The 24552-nt window shown below is 40.4% G+C and overlaps 1 protein-coding gene across 1 annotated transcript in view; it reads right to left on the bottom strand.

Annotated features, from left to right (window-relative positions):
* The window catches only part of nid2a (nidogen 2a (osteonidogen)), a 51346-nt gene extending 28058 nt beyond the window's left edge, over nt 1-23288 (bottom strand). The window contains exons 1-8 of the mRNA XM_026158608.1: nt 23012-23288; nt 19930-20115; nt 19613-19729; nt 7691-7792; nt 7165-7304; nt 6592-6724; nt 3104-3409; nt 2646-2757 (exon numbers count right to left, since the gene is read on the bottom strand). Of these exons, the coding sequence (XP_026014393.1) occupies nt 2646-2757; nt 3104-3409; nt 6592-6724; nt 7165-7304; nt 7691-7792; nt 19613-19729; nt 19930-20115; nt 23012-23215 (1300 nt within the window). The 5' untranslated portion in view covers nt 23216-23288. The remainder of the gene's footprint in view (nt 1-2645; nt 2758-3103; nt 3410-6591; nt 6725-7164; nt 7305-7690; nt 7793-19612; nt 19730-19929; nt 20116-23011) is intronic.
* Nucleotides 23289-24552: the final 1264 nt, after the last annotated feature.

Raw genomic sequence — 24552 nt, forward strand, 5'->3', positions numbered from 1 at the left:
ACATGATACGACATTTAAACTCATTAGCCTAATGTTTCCACTCTAATGCTTCAGTTATACCCACTACATTGGTTAGTTTGCGCTCCACTGGTGACATCATCACTCAGCCATATTCATTTAAGCTCTCTGTTATGACGCAGCTACTTGCAGTATTCTCCTGAACAGTAAGTGTTGCTACTCAGACAAAACCTTCATATTGCTGATGGTTTAGGGGGAGAAGAGTTTTTCCGACTAAGTCTTATCTTTTCAAACTGTTGCAACATCTCCCTCTGTATCATCTGTGAATGTCTTCTGCAAAATTTATGAAAAATCTTTTATAATGATCAACATTCTATATTATTTTTATGACTTTTACCTGAAAATGAGTGATGGTAAGATGATTCACTTGAACAATTTATATTTTGTCTCCAATCTACACATTGTACAAAAACTTCAATTCAAATGTATTTGTATAGCACCAGATCACACCAACAGTCAGCTCAAGGCGCGTTATACTGCAAAGTAAAGACCCTACAATAACACAAAGAAATCAGATGACCCTCTATGACCAAGAACTTACTGACAGTGGGAAGGAAAAACTCTTTTAACAGGAAGAGACTCTGCAGCTGGTTGGGGGTGAGTGGAACAACATGAAATTTGCACACACACATGCAGACATATATGCATACACTCCAAGATGCTATATGAAAAGAAAACCAGCTGCTGCAGTCCTGCTTCAAACATCCACACATGCACATCTTTCCTCTTTAATGAGAACCTTCATTGACATAATACATTGTGTAGTCTTGTAACCCTCACCACTCACTGGCTAACCACAACCCTAAACTAAGCCAAATATTAACCTAAACCTCAATACCAAGTAATAAACAGTCCTTGGATGTGGCCAAGATGAGACCCAATGTCTTCACAGCATATACATGTTCTGACTACGGCTCTAAATAGACTCTAAACTAAAAGACTGTTTATTTGTTGAAAGTGTCTCTGACTTGAATGCTGCACAATTTTTTTCTTTGAATCGACAAAAAAATAAATAAATAACTGAGTCAGCAAGAAAACTGCTGACTTAAGATATTTAGATTGAAACCTTAAATGCCTATTCTTATTAGAACTGCTCAAGTCTGACCACAACCTCACATGCTTAAGTAACTTCTCTTAACAAAAAACATCACATGGAGCTTGCATAACTCCTGAGCGAGTGCATTGTTCTCTTTGACTTTCTCATTTTCTTTCTCTCTTTTTGGGACGTTGGAATTTTCTAGGGAGACAAAGACGTAACAATTGTACTCCAAGTTTCATAAACATCAAATCCATAAAAATGCCGAAAAATATAAATGTGCTTTCTAAAAACTTCAAAACACATAAATATAGCACTTGACATTTGACCTTTTTTAAAACCCGCTTGAAAACACACTTGTATTCTTTAGCTTTTAATTGTGACTAGTCATTGTTTTTTTACTATGAATGTTTACTATTTCCATTATCTACAGCACTTTGGTTCAACCTGTGTTGTTTTTAAATGTGCTTATGAATAAATTTGATTTGATTTGATTTGATAAATATAGCCAAATACTCTATGTACGTATACTAGTACATGAAGTCTGATATTCTTTAAGTCTACAAGATATGGTCTAAAATGGCCTTAGCAGCAAGATGCTCCATATCCCATCCTGCCTGTTTCCACTTTTACTATAGCTCTACAACAAAATAGTGAGCTTAAAGACATATCTTGTTTTCCTAAAAACATGCATAAAAATGTCAGATAGAACATTAAACACTTGGCGACAGATCTCGAAGGCTTCTCAGAAAAAACTGTTTCTTTTTCCCAAACTGACCTAATAAGATGAACTCACTTACACAGACAGTTTGCTTGACCTTATATAAGAGGTTCACTGAGAACACATTCTTATTTATGGCAAAATCCTGTGGGAGTAGTTTGAAGGGGAGGGAGCGTGAGCACACACACCTGGTAGCTACACAGCACAACGGCAGTATTGTATTAGGTACCGCTCGGCAGCTGGCCAAGACAGCGAGGTAGCGTTTTCCATGAAACTAATTTCAAAGAGTAGAGAAAGTGCAACCAAGGTTATTTTGTTATAGCTACAATGTACAGATGTCCCCAAATGCATCACATGCAGGCAGTGACAAAGTTACTGATATGAAAAGAGGACAGCTATGAGAATTCACTCTCTGTATATGTGTATGGGTTTGACTGTGCCTGTTCAAAACGTGGCTGTGTGAAATAGGCACATTTTTGGCTGTGGCTTTCTTTAGAATGGCTCCTCAAAACATAGTCTCATGTGACTCACTTCATTGTCACAGGAATCCAAAGACAAATAAATAAATAAAATTGCATGAAAAACAAAACAAAGTGTATACTTGCCCAGTTATCACTATGACAACTTGACTGTGAAAAAGACTGAACTTTTGACCAGCTGTCCTTTTGTTTCTGACGTCCTTTAAATGGCCTATTTTGGCCTAAGCGTGAAACGAGCACACTATGAAGTAACTTGGAAAACTGTTGGAAAGTGTATCTAGACGATTCAGTGAGGTACCACATATTGATTTGACTGCTCTGTGCACTTCTTTAGGATAAAGTTTGCTGATAAGTTTTAAAAAAAGAAAAATACTCATTGTTTTTTTCTTACCTCCTGTGTCAAAATTAACCTGTTCTTCATCCACACTGACCACATGTGCTCCAGGGGAAAGAGGCGGAGCATTTCTATGTGGGGTGTGCACATTCACCACTTTCAGAGGCAGCTGCAGAGGAAGACACAGGAGAAATATGTTCTGGCATTGAAAGCAATAAAATCCAAGCCTGTAGCTGTAATTCTCTACAAATATCATAATCCAGAAAGTTATGATCTGCGCTATGTTCTCATTATTTTGTTGACAACACCATTCCACTATGACCATGATATTTTCTTAAATTGTCCTTTGAATTTAAAATCCTTTTAACACCTGACAACCCTGCTGTTTCAATTCCCTTTTTTCATATCTAACTAAGGCAGTTGTGATGGCAAAAGGTGTGCATAATACCAAGTTGTGCATGATAAATGGTTAGTGGGTTATACTACAGTTCTTTGCACATTTGAACCACTGTTACCTGTGGTTGCTGTTCCTGGGGCTGCTGAGCACCTCCCTCTGCGACTGTCTGTGGAGGATTAGGGGAAGCGTACTGCCTCTCTGGTGGCTCGAAACCATACACAGGTTCAAAGGTCAATGGTATATTGTCGCTCCCATAATGGTTTTGCGGTAGAAGGAATCTTGATCGGTCACCATCAGCAGGTGCAGGCTGGAATTCAGGGTTCCTCCCTGTTAAAGGATAATCATCTTCTCTTTCTTGGGTATTAGGGTCAAACGTATTCTCCACATATTCTTCAAACTCATCATAGTCTGGGGTGGTGGTGCCCTGGAAGGAAAAACAATGGAAAAGTCAGAGGAGTAAAGAGCAGCATGGGTGTCTGAGGTTGTGGTGGCAGCTAATAAAACTGATTGGACTGGGGATTATCTAAAAAGAACATCAGAAACAGTGTGTAAGATAAAGAACAGTGAAAACAATCATAACAAGAGGGTTGTGTCTGACTGTCTTATCTGTTGGGAAGCCCAAGATGGTAGAAATGTCCTACACTGGTGCCAACTCCACCCAACACCCAAAGAAGGGTCACACCAACAGATTGTACTGTTAAACAAGTCTAAGCCCTGGATCAGATGGTGGCAAAACTTCCCCTGTGCAATAGGAGCAGGCGGTGGTTAACTGAGGGCAGATGGAAGAACTGCAGGCCCAGGCCGAGCGGCACAACCCGGTGCTGGAAAACCTTGTGGTCTGGTCTGGGGCCGCAACTCAACTGCCTCTACTTACCATGGTTCTTTGATCATGCCACACAAGACAGTGGAGACGTATGACCGCAGCTGGTCTTGGATATGTTTGAGGATACAGTGTTGGAGGCTGGTAAGCAGCTGGTGGAGGAAAAGGCTGTGTGGCTGCTTCCCCTATTGTCTGGGGAAGGGCAGGCAGCAGCGCTCAGCCTACCAGCGGTTTTTCAGGGGAACTTTAAAGATGTCTGGAAGACTGTGCTGGACTGCTTGGGCTACTCCCATAAAGACCAGTGCTGCCAATTCCACAACTCCAGACTGGGAGTGGGAGATCAGCTATTGGCCACACCCAGCTGGCTGTAACTAGGGATGTTGTAGTGGGAAATGTACATCCTGTTGCTGGTGGTGCTGATATAATATGATAAAACCATAATAAAATCGTGACCCAATTCTTCTGGATGAGTCCTACTTGGAATGCCAGTCAGGTCATTTCACTGGAGTGCACAAGGATATCCTTTTGTTTTTAGTCTTGGTGAATTATGCAACACAATATCATGAAGAGGTGGCTTTGTGAAGCATTTCAATTTCTGCTGAGAGTGTGGTCCATGAGCTGTTTCTGGTCATATTCTGAATCCCAAAAGAAATATTTACTGACCAGGGCAATTTTTTCAAATCTCACACATGGGCTGGTGGAGTGTGTGAATAAAGCATTAAATTCCATGATGTTTGAGGAGAAGTTCATTCACAAGGATGAATGAACTTGGGACTGGTGGTTAGACCCACTGTTGTTTCCACTGTAGGAGGTGCCCCAGGCCTCCACTGATTTTTTCTTTTCCTTTGAAATGCTGTTTGGCAGAAAACCACGTGTGGTGTTGGACCTACTTACAGAAAACTGTGAGAAAAGTCCAAGCAAAAATAAAAGAAGAGAGGATGTCAGAGGATGACAACAGAGAGGCTAGACTCAAGTAGTTTACACCAGGAGGTAAACTACTTGTGTTTCTCCCATCCTCCAGCTGAAAAGTACTTGTCAAGTAGTAAGGGTCTTTTGTGGTCACACATGATGGGTGGGTGATGTCAATTATGAGTTAGCACATTCTGCCAGGGGTAGAGCCACAAAAATATACTGCCTGAAAGTGCAGAGGCAGGCAGATCCTGTTTCTCTGGTGAGCTTGATGAAAGACAAAGATGGGTTGGGGCCCATTCCCGCCATTCCTTCGTGACGACCATCTCACACAAGCCCAGAGAGCAGATGCTGTTAGGTGGTTCTTGGAGCTGAATGGGTTCATCATGAACTTTGCAGAGCTAACTAGTCCCCTGACCAACCTCACCCGAAAGTGTGAGTCAGACCTGGTCCATTGACAGAGCAGTGCCAAGGAAGCTTTAAATTCCATTTGACTGGGTAAAATAAACTCTCTGGGGATAACCATGCTCCATAGTCCTAACTTCTCCCTGAGGGCAGGTGGCCGTTTTGTGTTTGCAGGTGAGGGGATTCGACTGAGGTATACATCGGTTGTAAGCTGTCAGAGCGCAAGACTAAATACAGCACAGCAGATAAAGAATGTCTGGCAATTCTGTAGGCAGTTGAAGCCCTCCACTGTTATCTCCTGATATGCTGATTCACCCTATGTTCGGGCAATGTTTTGCAGAATGATGGCTCCATTGCACGAAGGATGCCAACACCCAGATCATCCAACGATATCTAGCTTGACAGCCTTTCAAATTCACGATGATCCAAAGGCTTGAGGTATAGATGGTTGTGGCTGATTTCCTCTTCTGTGGGCAAAGGAAGTTTAGGCTCCGCATCCCAGGTTGGGCGATTGGGGTATTTGGTGGCGGGGTGTGGTTTTGGCTCAGCGCCGGGAGAGCTGGAGCAGAGGGCTCTTTGGGCTGGCTGGCACAGCTGTCAGCAATTGTCTCATTATGTCTCTTCTATTTATGCAGTAGCTCGCTGGGACCAAGGTGTGTATAGCAATCACTTGGACTAGCAGCCAGAAGAGCTACTAGAGCTGATAAAATTGAGTGGACATGTCACTGTTAAAAAAGCGTTAGAGATAACACTGAATGAATAAAGAAAGCAGCATAGCAAGAACGTTGTGTCTGACTGTGTGTGTTGGGAAGCCCATGATGGCAGAGATGCTCTACAGCAGGTGTGTCAAACTCATTTTACATGGCGGGCTACGTGCAACCCACTTTGATCTTAAGCGGTCCGGACGACTGAAACTCCCCATTCTGTAAAGAAGTTACATATTTAACTGTTTTTCTACATGTGCCAATAACAGAAATCTGTCAGCACGGCTCTTTGGACTTAAATTGTAAGAAATAAAATTAAAGTAAAAGTTCTGGTAGCTCATTGCTCTGACTTCCAGTTTTGTGTTATTTGTTTTTTTTAAATTGTTTTTTAATTGTTTTGTTTTTAACTGTAGTCATAAAAAAATGAAATTTCTATAGTAGAAATTGAAAAGCAAACTTTTCTGTTTTTCACAAAGTTACAGAGGTTTTACTAAAGACATGGCTAAGCCTTTTGCAATTTAGCATAATCTGGAATGATTTATGAAAGTTGAAATTTCTGATGTACTCAATAGCAGAAATTAGGCTTTCTTGTTAGAGGTCATTTGGGGAGAAAAAATTGTGGCCGACAACACTGTACAAAGCAGTAGACTGGTGCATAATAAGCAAGCAAATAAGGCAGAAAATGTAGATTTTTGATGCACTACAGTATATTTCAAGAAGATATATTGTTATCTTCCAAAAGCTAAATCAAGCAAATAACAAAATTACCATATGGGAGTCATATCCTACAGTTGGTGGAGTAGAAACAGGACCTTTAATGGATGCAGGTACAATGTTGTCAAAGGAATAACGGTTTCCAGTGTGGAAAAGCCAAAGGCCTGGAATTCCACTGTTACCAAACCTAGAGCAGAAGAAATCAGACATTCACAGAAGGATGTAAATAATTATGTGCACCACAAAAAAACATTTTCTGTTGTTATAAATGTCCTAAGCTTCTCCTGCAACAGCATTTGAAGAAAAGGTTCAACAAAGGACATAAGGCAAGGCACATAACAATGAATGTGAACATCTTTTTTTGAGTCACTAATTTTAGCTTGACATTTACAACCTGTAATTATTAGCTATCTGCCCCTTATTGTGCTATACATGCACTGTCATTAGCAAGCTCTTACTACATACACATTTATTTACCAGTATTTGTTTTAGCGATTACTGTGTGTGCATGCATCTTGTTACTTGTTTCGATTCTGATCATAGAACAAGTCATTATTTGCGTACATCTAATTCTAAGGTTAAACTGTTGGCTGCAAAGAAATTTATGGTTTAACCTTTTTTACTTACTGGTAGAGGTTTTTAACACTCTGCTCATTACTGGTGACACTGTAGTAAGGGCCTTCATTTCGGGAAGTTAATATATTTGGAATTTCTCCTCTGCTGAAGCCAACTCTTGCTGGAAGCTCTATCTCAACATTATATGACTCCTAGAAAAATTAAAAAAAATAAAAACAAAAAAAAAAAACAGAACAACATAATAACCATGTTCTCAAATAAAATAAAATAAAATAAAATAAAATAATTTGTCAAATATTTAGCAACAAATACTAACAATAACAAAAATTAGGAACTATATAGAATAATTCAATAGTCATTAAGGAACAAAATAATATGTAAAATCTGAGCAACCAAAACGTGCACACAGATACTAACATAACCCTGGTCAGGTGTTATGTTGACCCCTTTATGCACCTAAAGCAGCAGTGGCTATGTGAAGTGATAAAAATAGTGATATAAATACAATGGTTCATTTTGCTCGTGTACATTTTGCCCTACAGCTGTAACAGTGATGACTTAACTCTTGTTTGCTTACCTTAGGCAGTGTGCCAAAGAAGTTCAGACCGCCTTCAGGGTAGAGGAAGAGGACATATGAGTCTGTCTCATCATAACCAATAACAGCCTGGAACGTATTGACCTGTGGAGGCAAAAGCGGATTACAACATGGGCAGCAAGAAAAAATAACCCTAACCTGCTCAGCCAGGGTTCCAAGTGATCTGAGCAGGTACTAAAATGTGACATCATCACACTGCATGCCACCGATTGGCTAGTCTGTGGTGTCATTCCATGAGTCATGAGAGCGTGTCGTTCAGGAAAATCAAAACCACATTTTTGAAACCTAGCAACAAGGCTGAACAACGCCGTGTTACCCCGAGCAGCAGGTATAATCTTGCCTCGAAGTCCACTTTTATTGTTGGTTTTGTGTTGCATATTGATTACATTGTGGTACACTCAGACGCGTTGCTATGACGACAACCACGTCCATCAAGAGGTACTAAATTGTAATGGAAAACCAGTCGATCCATGTCAAACCGATCTGAGTAGCTACTAATGGAAAAGGGGCTTGTGTGGCGTCAATCAAACACTTTCCAGGTGGATCAAATCTGGAACATCTAAACAGATATGACAAGGTCCCCAACGCCATTGGCTGACATGCAGCTCCTAACCATGACAAAACCTCCAACGTGTTTACAGATGGTTATAAACTTCACTGTTGTATTCTATTGTATTGTATGCCTGTGAGACTGTTCTATATTTGCAATCTTTCATCGATTGAACTAAATAAATGGAAACAAAAGTTTTTGTGAAAGGCTACTGATAAGAAAGTATCTAAAGTACAGTTTAAATCAGTTCATCGCTTGAGCCTTGTTTTCCCCTTTCCCTTTTTTATGCTTGAACTATTTGCAGGTTAAGTTACTTAACCCAAAAATTAAAAATAAAATGAGAAAGTCTGGCTCACTGGAAGCAAACTACACTACATATTTATGTTTTTCTGATTAACATAGTGTTGAATCCAGTTTTTACACATCTATAAAATCACCTCCAGTGTGTCCTGCTCAGCTTAACCTCCCTCCGATTATTCATTATTTTTACACTTACTCCTCATGTTTAAACTTCACACCTCTCCTGCACCTACCCTCTCCTCCTCCCTGTGTAGCCTGCCCTTCTTCTCTCATCTGCTGGGTCCCATGTTTAGACTTCTCACCTTTCACACCCCCCACGCCTTGTGGTCACCAAAACGACTACTTAATCTCATCTCATCTCATCTCACTTTACACAAACTAAGCTGAATTGAATGAAGTCTGCATGGACTGACGAATGAGGGAATTCCATTTACACGGGAGACTGTGACTTGAAGAACTTATCTCCTACACGTATGGGGGAGGCCAAGCCCACTGCTCAACCACAGTTGAACAAACACAGATTTAGTGAATGAAGGAGACACTGTGAGTGATCCCATGTTGTTTTCCTTTGGAACAAAATCCAATTATCCGTAGACTCACACATAAAAAGAAAGCAACAGATATACACACACCTCATACTCTCAGCCCCCAGCCCAGATGTTGATCTCCACAGCTGTCTTCCTGTGTGTCTCAACATCTTTCAGGATGACTTTACAACATGCAAACCAGAGACCAGCTACAATGTGTTAGCCAGGGGCCATGGAGGGCACACACACACACACACACACACACACACACACACACACACACACACACACACACACACACACACACACACACACACACCTACAGATGTTCCTCCACCTATATTAATCTCATGTGAATGCATGTGTGTGTCCCCCACCTTGTTTACATCAACATCTTTAAATGCTCTTGCTGTTTGTGGGCGGGAGGGATTTCGGAGCCTCTGGGCTCTGCGCAGTTAGTGAGGAGGGGGGCTTGTGTTTTCAGGGAAGGAGGAGAAGACGCTGGAGCAACATGACGTGATGTGTACCTTTTTTTGGGGGGGAAGGGGGGGGGGGATTCTGATACTCCAACTAGATGTCTCTCCTGTTTTTGTTGCTGCTTTCTTGGGAGCAGGAGGAGGAGAAATGAAGGACACAGCGAGAAGCAAAAGGAGCACTAAAATTGTAAGGATGATCTGATATCCTCGTGTTGGTGTTGTTCCCAGACCATCATGAAAATGTTGTTCCAGGTTCAACATTGCAAGTGACCAATCGCATTGTTGTGACGTTATTCTTTTGCGCGCCAAGCCATTCGTGCATTTATGAAATTCCAATGTTGCAAGGACAATATCAATTCTGCTTACCGTTTATTAAAGGGTTACGGTTAGGGTCAGGGTCCGTTGATCGGCGGACAGAGGCGGTTTCACGCAGCTTTAGTACAGTTTTTTGTTTTACGCCGGTTTTTCCCGAAGTTGCAAAAGTATGACGTCACAACATTCTGATTGGTCACTTGCAATGTTGATCCTGGAACAACATTTAGTATGATGATCTGGGAACAACACCAATATGAGGATATCAGATCAACCAAAATGTAAGGTTAAGTTGAGAAAAGCAAAAGGAAGTTTGTTTGTTTTTTCTCTGTCTACATGTAACATACACCAATCAGCCACAACATTAAAAACAGTGACAGGTAAGGTGAGTAACGCTGATCATGTCTTTACGATAAGGTGAGTGCTAGGAAAGCTTGGGCCTGACATCCATGTGGATGTTACTTTGATAGGTACTATCCACTGAAATATTGTTGTAAACTACAACCGTATGAAACCTAATAACCCCTCAAGTCGATGTGATTTACTCCTGAACTATAAGTGTTGCTAAAAACACAGATAAAAGAAGTTAAAACACGACTTTGGGGAGCAACTGAAAGTAGCTGAGAATATTTAATCTTTCCCAAGTGTTCGAGCAAACACCAGCCTGTTCCAGCCTATAGAGATAGAGTGTGGTGATGGACATGGGGGGGGGGGGTATAGATGATGATCTCATTTTCACAACAAATAAATCCATTCATAAAATGCTGAACTAATGCGTTTTCGTTTGAAAACGCATCGTTTTCTCCCAGTTTTGGCCTCCCGTCCACACTGAGACGGAGGAAAACACAGCGTTTTGAAAACGCTCTCGAAAACGCATACATTTGAAGACGGTGCTTCAAATGCAGTGTGGACAGCGAAAACGGAGACTTTAGAAAACGATGATGCATATTAGTCATATGATGCAGTCATGTGACCAATTAAACTAAGATAGCGGAGGGCATTGTACAGCAGTTGTTTTGTTTACTCTCAATTTTGACAGCGATATTAAAGATTAATATCAGTTTGTACATGCTTCAGATAGCTTTTCTTCAAATTCTTTAACTCTCACTCGCTTTTGCAACTTTGTACTTTTGTGTTACTCACAGCAGCAACTCCACGTCATTGTTAGTCCATTTAAAAAACTTTTCCTCAACATTTTGCCGCGATGTTTCAAAGAACCGGAAAGTAAATAAACGGCAGACAGAAATGAGGCAGGTTGAATCTCCTTGCGTTTCACGCATGCGCAGTACTGGAATGTAAGCGTTTTCGGGCGTTTCAATGTGGATGCACAACTCTGTGAAAACACCGTTTTCAAATCTATCCAGGCTAGTGTGGACGTAGCCTCAGTCCTGTAAGGTCCTCTGTGCTGGTCCCCATCCCGTCTCTGTCTTTGTACTCATGTGTTTGTCTGTCTCCCCAAGTGTGTAAAGAAGTCTCACAGCTGGAGAACAACAAATTGCAGCCAACACACATCAAAGACGTTTAGACTCTGTAGCTCAGTATGCATGTGAGAGGTCCCCCGCTCCCCACACACACACACACACACACACACACACACACACACACACACACACACACACACACACACACACACACACATATACAACACTCAGACTCCCTACAGGCGTTGTGTCACACCTTTTTAAAGCGTTTCCTCACACTCTTTGCTGCAAGCAGACGCAGGCACAGACGTTTAATTGTCTCTGGGACCAACAAATGTTTCTTTTGGGGGCCATGCTGACTGTTTTAAGGTTTAGGTGGTAACATCATCCATCTGCTAGGCCTGTCTGCTCCACAGCAGGGGGTGAGAGAGTCTGAAAACACCTCTAAAGAAAAATACCGGAAGTTTATTTAGAAAGGTGATAAGCACTTACATGAACTTGCCTTTTAGACCTGTGTATAAATCACATTAAAGTCAATTATGTTTTATTATCATGGGACCAGTTCTCTACAACCGCTGTCACAAAGTGATTTTTACTGCACTGTAAGGAAACAAGCCTACAATATTCAAGAGATACGCCCAACATATCAGGTGATCACGATGGTGGGAAGGAAGAACTCCCCTTTAACATTAAGCAACCACCTGCAGAACCAGGCTCAGAGAGAGGCGGCTGTTCGCTATGACAAATCGGGACTGAGGAGACAGAGAAGGTAAAAAGAAGAGGGAATGAGACCAGGTACAACAAACAGGACAAAACAGAAGAGAAAGAAGACTGAAACCTGTGTCAAGTTTTGTTTTCTTCATCATTTTTGTCTCTCAATGGCAGCCTATGAAGTGTCATTTGTTGCATTTTGAGTGGCCCAATGATTTATGTGATTGCATATGATGATGATTCATAACAATCTCCCTTCTTTTGGTGTTTTACTTTTAAAGGAATAGAATTAAAATTAAAATATTGATATCACTTTTAAGTTTGCACTCTAAATATGAAGCTAGAACTAGCTTAGATAGTTAGCTATGATTAGCTTTGCTTAGCATACAGACTTGATACTATAATACTATTTAATAAGCTTTATTCTGTATACACAGATCATGTAAGCAAGAAATATTCCTCATCAGCCCTAATCTAAACAACATTTTACATATACTGCAATATAGATCCAATTATTTACAGCCAAGAAGTTATTTTTGCAAAAGTTTGCTTAGCTGATGCCAAGTAGCAATGAAAAAGAAGCTAAAAGGAGTCAATCCAAACGCCTAACTTATTTTCTTACAGCCTGGTACAAAAACTGTTTCCCTATTTCTAAAAACTATCTGATATGATAATATTCATATCACTCACCCTATCAAAATCTATTCATGTTTAATGTTGTTAAACGGCCACTTTAAAATGTCATCGCTTTCAGCATTCAGTTGTACTAAAAATCACTTTAGTGAGTTGCTTCCTCAGTTTTTCCACTAAGTTAACTTTGCTTTCTAGGATATTTCTTGCCAAAATTAGCATGCCATACAACATTACACTAAACTACGTGTATGACAACATCTCATACAAATATGGTCATGCATGGTCAAGACTGATTACCAAACTACAAACTTAGAATTCATGAATCCACAGGGCTGTGTAAACACACTGGCTGTATCCATCTTTTATATACACTCTTTTCTTGACACTACGTTAACAAGGCTTTGAATAAACGACAGCAGCCGCAAACATATATCAAACTGTTGTGTAGAATTAATTTTAGGACTCTCTCAGTTTACTCAACATAGTTTATCTTACTTTGGGATTGTTTACTATTTACTTATTTATTAGTAGTGTGGTTTACTGCCTTGAGATAGTTGAGTCTACTTTACCTCACATAAATTAAACTGAAGACAGTTTCGTTGATTTTCCGTCTCATCTGGCTTTTAAATAAATGACTCAACACACTGTAGCGGATGTTCTGAATCATGTCACAGATATTTAAAGCTGGAACCCAGTCTGCTTTGCCTGGAACATCCCAGGGAAACGAGTTCGGGATAAATGGACTTCACTTGTTTGTTAGTTGCTGGTGTTTTATCTCGTCGGCCGCACAGCTCCAAGCAGGCAAAGTGAGGCAGACAGCAGCTGCAGCCCAGTTGCCAGCCTCACCAGAGTGCTACAAACGGAACTGCCTGCAGCGTGGGAACTGGCACACACACATACACACATACTGACTACAGCCCAACACTCCTGTCAGTATCTTACTGTTGTCATATGAAAATCTCTACACTAATTTTATTTTTTTGTGACTTTTTTTTTTTTTTTTTTACCTTCAGCTGTTTATAGCTGAAAAAAATCTGTCCAGCTTTGGGGCTTTTGAAAGCTTTTCAAAAGCTTTTTTTAAAATCAAGAGCAAATGGTGGTTAACCATAGCTGCTTTTCTTAGATCCTCAAAGGTTTGCGAACATGAATCTATTACGTAACTACAAACCAGACAGCTATGAATGTGTACTTATAATTACTAAAGCGATGTCCCAAGTCATCATGAGTCATTTTTTGGACATCACAGAGCAGTACACTAAGGCAAACTCATTTTTCCCCTTACTTTTTGTCCACTAATAAGCAAAATCTTTCTCAGGGCGTAAAAGCAGAGTAACATCTTCTAAAACTTGAAGTTCAGTCAGTCTGCTTTGGACCGGGATGAACATATTTCAGGGGGATGCCTCCTGTGTCACTGCAAGGAGCCACCAGAAATAACAAATAACACCGATGGCAACAGCACCTCCTATTGTGGTACAGTAACAAGACAGTTCAGCTGGCAATACCTTTCTTTTTCCACATATAGCAAATGCAGAGGACAGATTTGTAAAACCAGAAAACATGCAAAGATATATTCTAAGATCAAATCTTCTTCATGTTTCCTCTTAAAAGGCCAGGACGATTGCTAAGAAATGACTGTGTTGTCACTTTGAAAGACAGTCATGTTACATATGGCATCACGCACTATCTGAGTTGATCTACATAATGCTTGTGAACTACATCTTGAACTGAAGCTGAGTAAAACCATATATAACTATACAAAATGATGGATGGCACTTATTGGTTTGTAAGTCCAGCTGTTGAGCATTATTGCCATCCTCCGTATGGGTGAGAGACGGATCTAGCTTAGAAACAGAGGGACACTGGACAATCACATCATCATAAATTCATCAGGTAATGAGATAATAGGTCAGGGGAGCCGAGAATCATTTTGCTACTGACTTCTATTATACACCTAGATTTTGTTTTTATGACCAAATGATTCCCCTCATGCCAATCATTAGCAAGAGCACAGGTTTAAGGCACTCCAAAACCTGTGAAAAACAGAATCAATTTTTTAATATTTTGCAATATATTAAGTACTGTAATAATATATAAATTAAGATTTATCACCTTTTGTTAACCATAAATTATGTCTTCAAAGTTAAACTTTGTCAGTATCTATCTTATATAACAAGATAAAGTTACCTCACTTATTTTTTGCTGCAAATTCAGATTGACAAGCATACCAACGCTGTCAATAAACTTGGCCAAATGTTGCCATAGGATGGAGTCAGTCTGCAGACAGTCTGCAATTAAATGGGGTCAGGTTCTCAATTATGTGCAATCTGTTTCTGATAATCCAGCAATTAACAGGGATAAATCATTGAAAATGACATATCTGTAGCTGTTTACGTAGACAGAAATTCACATTTAACTATTACATTTTCTGTCAGCAAACCACCTGTTCTGTAGGAATATGAAAATGAGATCATCATCTACAGGGAGTGCAGAATTATTGGGCAAATGAGTATTTTGTCCACATCATCCTCTTCATGCATGTTGTCTTACTCCAAGCTGTATAGGCTCGAAAGCCTACTACCAATTAAGCATATTAGGGGATGTGCATCTCTGTAATGAGAAGGGGTGTGGTCTAATGACATCAACACCCTATATCAGGTGTGCATAAGTATTAGGCAACGTCCTTTCCTTTGGCAAAATGGGTCAAAAGAAGGACTTGACAGGCTCAGAAAAGTCAAAAATAGTGAGATATCTTGCAGAGGGATGCAGCAGTCTCAAAATTGCAAAGCTTCTGAAGCGTGATCATCGAACAATCAAGCGTTTCATTCAAAATAGTCAACAGGGTCGCAAGAAGCGTGTGGAAAAACCAAGGCGCAAAATAACTGCCCATGAACTGAGAAAAGTCAAGCGTGCAGCTGCCAAGATGCCACTTGCCACCAGTTTGGCCATATTTCAGAGCTGCAGCATCACTGGAGTGCCCAAAAGCACAAGGTGTGCAATACTCAGAGACATGGCCAAGGTAAGAAAGGCTGAAAGACGACCACCACTGAACAAGACACACAAGCTGAAACGTCAAGACTGGGCCAAGAAATATCTCAAGACTGGTTTTTCTAAGGTTTTATGGACTGATGAAATGAGAGTGAGTCTTGATGGGCCAGATGGATGGGCCCGTGGCTGGATTGGTAAAGGGCAGAGAGCTCCAGTCCGACTCAGACGGCAGCAAGGTGGAGGTGGAGTACTGGTTTGGGCTGGTATCATCAAAGATGAGCTTGTGGGGCCTTTTCGGGTTGAGGATGGAGTCAAGCTCAACTCCCAGTCCTACTGCCAGTTTCTGGAAGACACCTTCTTCAAGCAGTGGTACAGGAAGAAGTCTGCATCCTTCAAGAAAAACATGATTTTCATGCAGGACAATGCTCCATCACACGCGTCCAAGTACTCCACAGCGTGGCTGGCAAGAAAGGGTATAAAAGAAGAAAAACTAATGACATGGCCACCTTGTTCACCTGATCTGAACCCCATTGAGAACCTGTGGTCCATCATCAAATGTTAGATTTACAAGGAGGGAAAACAGTACACCTCTCTGAACAGTGTCTGGGAGGCTGTGGTTGCTGCTGCATGCAATGTTGATGGTGAACAGATCAAAACACTAACAGAATCCATGGATGGCAGGCTTTTGAGTGTCCTTGCAAAGAAAGGTGACTATATTGGTCGCTGATTTGTTTTTGTTTTGTTTTTGAATGTCAGAAATGTATATTTGTGTATGTGGAGATGTTATATTGGTTTCACTGGTAAAAATAAATAATTGAAATGGGTATATATTTGTTTTTTGTTAAGTTGCCTAATAATTATGCACAGTAATAGTCACCTGCACACACAGATATCACCCTAAAATAGCTAAAACTAAAAACTAACTAAAAACTACTTCCAAAAACATTCAGCTTTGATATTAATGAGTTTTTTGGGTTCATTGAGAACATGGTTGTTGTTCAATAATAAAATTATTCCTCAAAAATACAACTTGCCTATTAATTCTGCATAACCCCCATATGTCTGAAAATAACACATGCATGAAATGCAAAAGGTGGATGCTATATACACACAGGTTTAAAAAAAAAATTATGTCTCTAAAATGTAAAATCTCTAAAATTTAGACTTAAATTGTAGACTTAAGATGAGATGTCTAAAACGTTACTTCTTCTTTGGCTAAAATAATAAGATTAATTGAATAAACATTACTCATGTGAGAGTAATTTAACTGATAAAAAAAAAGGAGGTGTAGTTCATAAAAACTCATTGATCCTCTCCATGCACCTTGGAAGCAGATGAAGTTGTGCCAGAAAATTTTTGCTGCATTTATACATTAGACAGAAGTTATGTGCAAAACTTTGACTCTCTCTGAGAGTAATTGCAGTCTGTCCAAAGACTGTTGTCCTATTTTCAATCGCATGACCGGGCACTTAGCTTGCTCTGAATTAGAGTGTGTCCAGTGTCGAATGTTTGTTGTTGTTTTTTTGTTTTTTTTTTAATATAGATGATTTAATGTAAGTTTGCTTGGCTAACGTTATCTCAGGATGGTGGTGCATGAGATGAGCCACTTTGCTTGTAGTATTCCCAGAGTTTTTTAAATGTATTTGATAAAATATTGATATTTGGTGTTCCTATATTGATATAATACCCCCAAGCAAAGTACTGCAATACTATACGGTATTACAACATTTTCCCCACCCCTACAATATATTAATATTAAATATAAATAGAGACATCTGACAGATGAACTGATAAACCTGCGGTTTGCCTCCACTTATCACCTCAGAGAGAATGCTCACTTCAAGGGACACACAGGCGTTTCTGATTGTTTGCCTTTATGCTATGAAACATGACAGTAGGACACAAGGAACTGAAGTTATCAAGTTTTGCTTTGATGAACAAGCAAGTTATAACATGCAATTAGTTAGCTTGTGAATCTGTAGCTGTTGTAACTTGCAGAGCCTGGCTAGCTGTTTACCTTTCATCTGGCCTCTGCGTTAAGCTAAGATAGTCATCTTTTTTATCTAATTCGTGACAAGACAGTGAGTATGTGTGAAATGTCAACCTGCTCTTTTAACATCAAGATAACTCTAGTGCTTCTTTGGATGAGATATTTTTCCAACTTCGGGCTGCTTAGTGTTACTGATAATCGCTCAAAGTAAAGTCAACACTTCTTAAAAGATCTAAACACTGAAAGCAGTCTTTAGCGAAATGACTGCGGTAATTAGCTAACAGAGCACCCTGCTAGTTGATGTATGGGTGTGTATTTTAAGTCAAGCAATTTCTGTCCAATTTTGATAATAGCATCTCTAAGGCTAATTTCATCGAAAACACAGCTCAGCTTATTAGAAGTGTGAGCCTTCACTCTTTCGCTTGAATTCTCTGTCTTCTGTTTTCCTGTTATTTCATCTCCAGACGCCACACATTCTGCCCCCTCCCCCTGAAACAGCATCCCAACACCCCCCAGTACCCACCCCAACAATCACACACTTCAGGTCACACACAAACCAATCTGCCCTCAACACACACCACCCAGCACCTCTGGCTAATCACTTCAAAGGAAGATGCTATCAGTCTAAAGAGAGACCCACTCAAGCAACTAAGAGAGCGCTCCAATCTGATGAGCAGCACGGAGCGCTTAAATAGCAAAACACGTCACTTCTTGTACTTTAGGAGGTACGCTCCATCCTCTAATTAGCATGTTGTCAAGAACTGAGCTAAGACAAAATTCCAATTTTGGGGCTCGGAGAAAAAGCCCTTGTCCACTTGGGGGCTTGTAAATCCCGATCAGTTCCAGAGAAAGCAGTTAAGAGGGTTAATGTTGCAGTAGCCATTAGACTACTCTATGATAATTTTTTAAACATTCAAGGAGGAAGAAACAAGCCCAAAAGAAAGCAGACCGTGAGAGCAACAAAAAGAACAAACAGAGACGAGGAGGGCTGACAGAAAGAAAGATCCCCTGGTGTTTTTCCTTAAACCTACCACTCCCTTTATTCCTCTTCACCCCAAATTCTGCACACCAAGAACATCAAGGAGCTGTTTGTTTGATCAATAGTAGGTCTGGCTTTACTTGGAGTCTCTCCCAAAGTTGGACTGTAACAAAGCAACCAATGCTTCTCCTGTTAACTCTTCTTAATACAGCTCTTTAAGTTCTGAATCATTTGCTTGGACAAGATTTTAGAAAGTATTAATATTGACATTAATATGAAAGAAAACCGATACAAATGTCTGACGGATACACCATAATTTAAACCCTGCTAGTGTCACTACACTTTGTTACACTTTAAAAGACATGAGCATGTAGGTGGCAGGAAAGGTCTCATGTAAGGGTCACTGCTGAGCTGCATTATGACTGCACTGCTTCTGCACCCACACGAGAGGCAGGAATTCTTAGACTCCACTGATTTGATATTGACCATTCCTGAGAATCATCATGCTTTAGTGATAGCTGTCATTACGGTCGTGGTTACACAGCAAACAGGAACTATCAGCGACCAATACTTTAAATGGCAAATACAGCATTTAAAAAATGGCACAATTATCCTAGATTACACAAAACGGAAAGACAAAAAAGGATTTAAAGAGTGAAACACGAGGAAAACCATTAGTGGCGGAGGGCAACAATGGTCAATACATGTTTGTGTCTACTGGTGTGTGAACTGGAGAGGATAAAGAGGGCGGGGGACACTTTGATGACTCTTAAAGATGATCTTTGACCCTTTAAAAAGGTTAAGAGGCAAATTTGGGGAAGAGGGATTACAAATAATCTCCCCAACCTTAGGGTGATTACAAGTCATGCACAACAGCCAGGAATTTGGGATTAAGTGTCACACAAGAACCAAAACATACTAGTGTGGGGTATGTGGGCTGTTTACATGATGATAAAACAGAACTCCTCCATACAGGGAGGCCCTGGAGCTACTGGTGTCTCTTCCTTTAAAACATCTTACCTTGTTTGGAGGGCTAGGGGGTCGAGTTTGTTCTTCGTATGCCGGGACATTTTCCCACGTTGCCACTACAGCGTGTGTGGGTGTGAAATTTGCATCTGGGAACCCCCGGTGTACTTCCTAGGCGAGGAGATGAATGAACGAATGAGGGAGGAAGGGAAAGGACGACACATGAAATAAGGGAATGAAAGACAAACACTGAACTGATGGATTGAGACAAACCAAATCTGTAGTTAATTAAAGTTCAACAGGTATTTTTTTCTCTAGTGTTTTATAGCATCTTATGAGTTTTCAACACTAAAACTGTAATCATTACACACCTGTGCGACTCTGTTGAGCACACTGGGTATTTCAGTCACCCTGTAGTAAATCTGTCCTCGCCCTCCGCTTGTGTCAATGTCAGCCAGGAATGGAGCCACCACAGGGAAGTCTGTGGGGAATCCGTCATCAACGTATTGCTTCTCCATTGGCAAGTCCTGGGCTGATATGATCCCATTGGTGGCCACCTAAAGGGAGGGAAAGCTTTAGTTTGGAATATTTGGAATACTATCACGAACCCAACAAACCTCCTAATGATCCCATTCGCCCTTGTAAACCACTAGAACCCCTTCATGGACTCCAGGAACCACATAATTCAATTCAATTCAATTTTATTTATATAGCGCCAAATCACAACAAAAGTCGCCTCAAGGCGCTTCATAGATACAGAGAAAAACCCAACAATCATATGACCCCCTATGAGCAAGCACTTTGGCGACAGTGGGAAGGAAAAACTCCCTTTTAACAGGAAGAAACCTCCGGCAGAACCAGGCTCAGGGAGGGGCGGCCATCTGCTGCGACCGGTTGGGGTGAGAGAAGGAAGACAGGATAAAGACATGCTGTGGAAGAGAGACAGAGGTTAACAACAGATATGATTCAATGCAGAGAGGTCTATTAATACATAGTGAGTGAGAAAGGTGACTGGAAAGGAAAAACTCAATGCATCATGGGAATCCCCCGGCAGCCTACATCTATTGCAGCATAACAAAGGGAGGATTCAGGGTCACCTGGTCCAGCCCTAACTATATGCTTTAGAAAAAAGGAAAGTTTTAAGCCTAATCTTAAAAGTAGAGATAGTGTCTGTCTCCCGAATCCAAACTGGAAGCTGGTTCCACAGAAGAGGGGCCTGAAAACTGAAGGCTCTCCCTCCCATTCTACTTTTAAATACTCTAGGAACAACAAGTAGGCCTGCAGAGCGAGAGCGGAGCGCTCTAATAGGGTGATATGGTACTACAAGGTCATTAAGATAAGATGGGGCCTGATTATTTAAGACCTTGTATGTGAGGAGCAGGATTTTGAATTCAATTCTGGATTTAACAGGAAGCCAATGAAGGGAAGCCAAAACAGGAGAAATATGCTCTCTCTTTCTAGTCCCTGTCAGGACTCTTGCTGCAGCATTTTGGATTAGCTGAAGGCTTTTCAGTGAGTTTTTTGGACATCCTGATAATAATGAATTACAGTAGTCCAGCCTGGAAGTAATAAATGCATGAACTAGTTTTTCCGCGTCACTCTGAGACAGGATATTTCTAATTTTAGAGATGTTGCGCAAATGGAAGAAAGCAGTCTTACATATTTGTTTAATATGTGCGTTGAAGGACATGTCCTGGTCAAAAATGACTCCAAGGTTCCTCACCGCGTTACTGGAGGCCAAGGTAATGCCATCCAGAGTAAGAATCTGATTAGATACCATATTTCTAAGATTTTCAGGGCCGAGTACAATAACCTCAGTTTTATCTGAATTAAGAAGCAGAAAGTTAGCGGCCATCCAGGTCTTTATGTCTTTAAGACATTCCTGCAGTTTAACTAATTGGTGTGTGTTATCTGGCTTCATGGACAGATAGAGCTGGGTGTCATCTGCATAGCAGTGAAAATGTATGCTATGTCTTCTAATGATACTGCCTAAGGGAAGCATGTATAATGTAAACAGAATTGGTCCTAGCACTGAACCCTGTGGAACTCCATAATGAACCCCTATTTTCCTCAAAAACCACTGGAACAACCTCGGGGTGCCCTCCCAAATTTTTCTGATCAAGATTTAGAAAAGTTCTGACCACATGCAGCCACAGCTGTACTCAAGCAATTCAATATTTCCATTTGATGCTACTTCACAACATTTTAGAAGGAGATTTTTACAAGGCTGTAGATAGATCCCCGTGAGTCAAAAGATCAGTTTTTTCTACTCTTGGCTCTGTATGACATCAGTCAGAGGGACTATCCCTAATATGGTCATTGAGAGCCCAAACCTTTGACTGTGAGCACAGAAGCCCCACCCAGCTGTGTGTTAAAGTGATGTACACATCAAAGCATTAATATTGGTATTCCTGATTATTAAAGTGGCCATGTTGCATAATGAGCATTCTCACATGTGACAGTATTAATCAGTGCAATGTTGCTACCACTTAAACCTATCTATCTATCTATCTATCTATCTATCTATCTATCTATCTATCTATCTATCTATCTATCTATCTATCTATCTATCTATCTATCTATCTATCTATCTATCTATCTATCTATCCTGAAATCTTTGATTCTCCTTGGATAGCTTGCATGAGTCACAGTTCAACATAATCTCTATTTATCACATACCAGCCCATGGTGTTGTAGAAGTGCATTGCTGAGACTTAGTTCAAGTTTTAAGTGAGGATAATAACAGTTTACCACTTTCTTTGGATCTAAGAAACGTTGTTGATCTCAAACAAGAACAATACAACATCATTTATTTCTTGGTTATATTTTGAGTTATTTTCCCAGATCTGCAAGCTATCAAATAATAGTCAGTTAGAAAATAGTTAAGTAGAAGCTTTAAGTGGCTTTTTTCCTTTGAACCCATTGGTTCACTCCTACTTTGCAGCATGGCTACTTTGCAGGCTCTGACAGGAGGCACTCTGGGCAATAATTACTTTTACTTTTAAAGCATTAAGTACATTTGACTGAGCAACACTTCTACTTATACCGGATGCTCCTACAGCAGTTATGGTAAAAGAAAAAGAGTTAATTTATTTGCATCTGTTGACATCTGCTGAATATAAAAGTGAAGTTGCTGAGAGATTTGGATTTAAATATTAGGAGCGCAGTTTGTTGAAATCCTATTCAAACATTGGTCCTTCATGAAAAAAAGAGTACAGATGATAATAAACCCAATCTCCTCTGCTGTCCATCTCTTTTTTTTATTCAGCCGTGAATGAATCGCTCCATTTAGCAGAGGGGAAACAGCAGCACAACTCTCCTGCGCAGATTATTCAACAGCTGCAAATATCACCTGAGACACGTGAAGCGGGAACTTCAGCGAATCTTTTTAGGTGCTCACAAAATAGACAACCTCGACTGAGTGCAAATGAATAGTAATGAAGTCGTACTTACATATAGCTGGGAGAAAGGGGAGTTGAAGAAGTACAAGGGTCTGGGAAGGGACAGCACTTTGGACGTCTCATCGTCGCCCTCTCTCAACACCGAATCTCCATTTAAAGTGCCGTAAGGAAACATGTCAGCCCTCTGGATGGCAGTAACCATAGTGCAGCTGCAGCACAGCAACACGCACGCGGCCAGCATCGCCCATCTCTCCATTGCACAGCCTGAGTGATCGAGCAGCGCTGCGCTATGAGAGAGAGCAGCAGGAGAGAAGCACAGCTGGAGTCAGAAAGAGATCTTTACTCACTCCTCCTCTCCACCGAGCCCCCGCAAACTCCACGGGGAGGGAAGGAGGAGTTTATGCCCACTGTGATTGGTCAAAGGCGGGGTGAGTGACAGCAGGCCGGGGCTGGAGGTAACATCTGGCTCGTATTAAAGAAAAGACAAATAGAGCATTTTTAATCCGGATGTAACTCTATCTGTTTCACAACACTGAAAAGACATGTGGTGTCATTTAAAAAAACAAACAAAGTGAGAAACATGTTTTCTTAAATAGTTTGTAGGTTTAATTTGAGGTTTTCGAGGAGGACACATTAAGTGAGGGGATCTGGAGGACTTCCCTGGGAAACTTTTAACTTACTTCCTGAATTCTTGTAAAGTTTTCTTAACAAATATGTGACTTTTCTGCATTTATTCGTAATGGAAATATCGTTATGTAAAGGAAAACATAAAATTCCGACACATCAGGTAATGATTCAGTATGTTAGGTTCACACTTCTATATATTGTATATAGATCGTTTTTTTTTCTTCGTTTTTTTCTTTGTCAGTTTTTTTGGAAGCCACATTTGAATGAGATGAGATATTAGATGGAACAATAAGGAGTTAGCACTCTTGGTTTTGCACCCTTTGTTTCTAAGTATATACCTGTATGATCACCTGACAATCCACATCTGCTTCTTGGATGGGCTGTACGATTAGGCAAAATGCTAAAAACAAGGAAATAAATAAAGCTTATAGTGCTAAGTCCAGTTGTCTGAGGTACAGACAACATGAATGGCAATGGTAGTGATGGTAATCTTTATCAGTAGAACCAGCTGTAAAACTTGTGGAAATACAGCAATAAGTCTGAAATTTTATGCACTTTATCACATTTTTGGAAAAGCCATCCAGTGGGCTAGACTAGAGTCTTTGCGGGCCAACTTTGGACTCCCAGACCTTATGTTTGACACCTCTGCCTTAGAGGGTGTCACTTAAAATCAAAAAATAAAATTATTACGAACTTTTCTTAGCCGACTAAGTAAGAAAAAGTAGTACGGTTATAACATAAACAATTCTTTTGTGCTTTTTATAGGGTGTACAAATTCAGACACACACTTACAGACAATTTACACCACGTCCAATGTATGAGCATTTCAGAGACTACTTACTGAAAACCCAGAACCATGCAAGAAGCCCTAAAAACTCATTGTGTTGTCTTGTTTGCCACCTGGTGTCTGCAAAGGCATACTGCAGAATATGCACCATGCCCCAGCTAAATTGAGTTTGAAAACAG

The sequence above is a fragment of the Astatotilapia calliptera genome, chromosome 23 (assembly GCF_900246225.1).
Source record: "Astatotilapia calliptera chromosome 23, fAstCal1.2, whole genome shotgun sequence".
NCBI lineage: Eukaryota > Metazoa > Chordata > Actinopteri > Cichliformes > Cichlidae > Astatotilapia > Astatotilapia calliptera.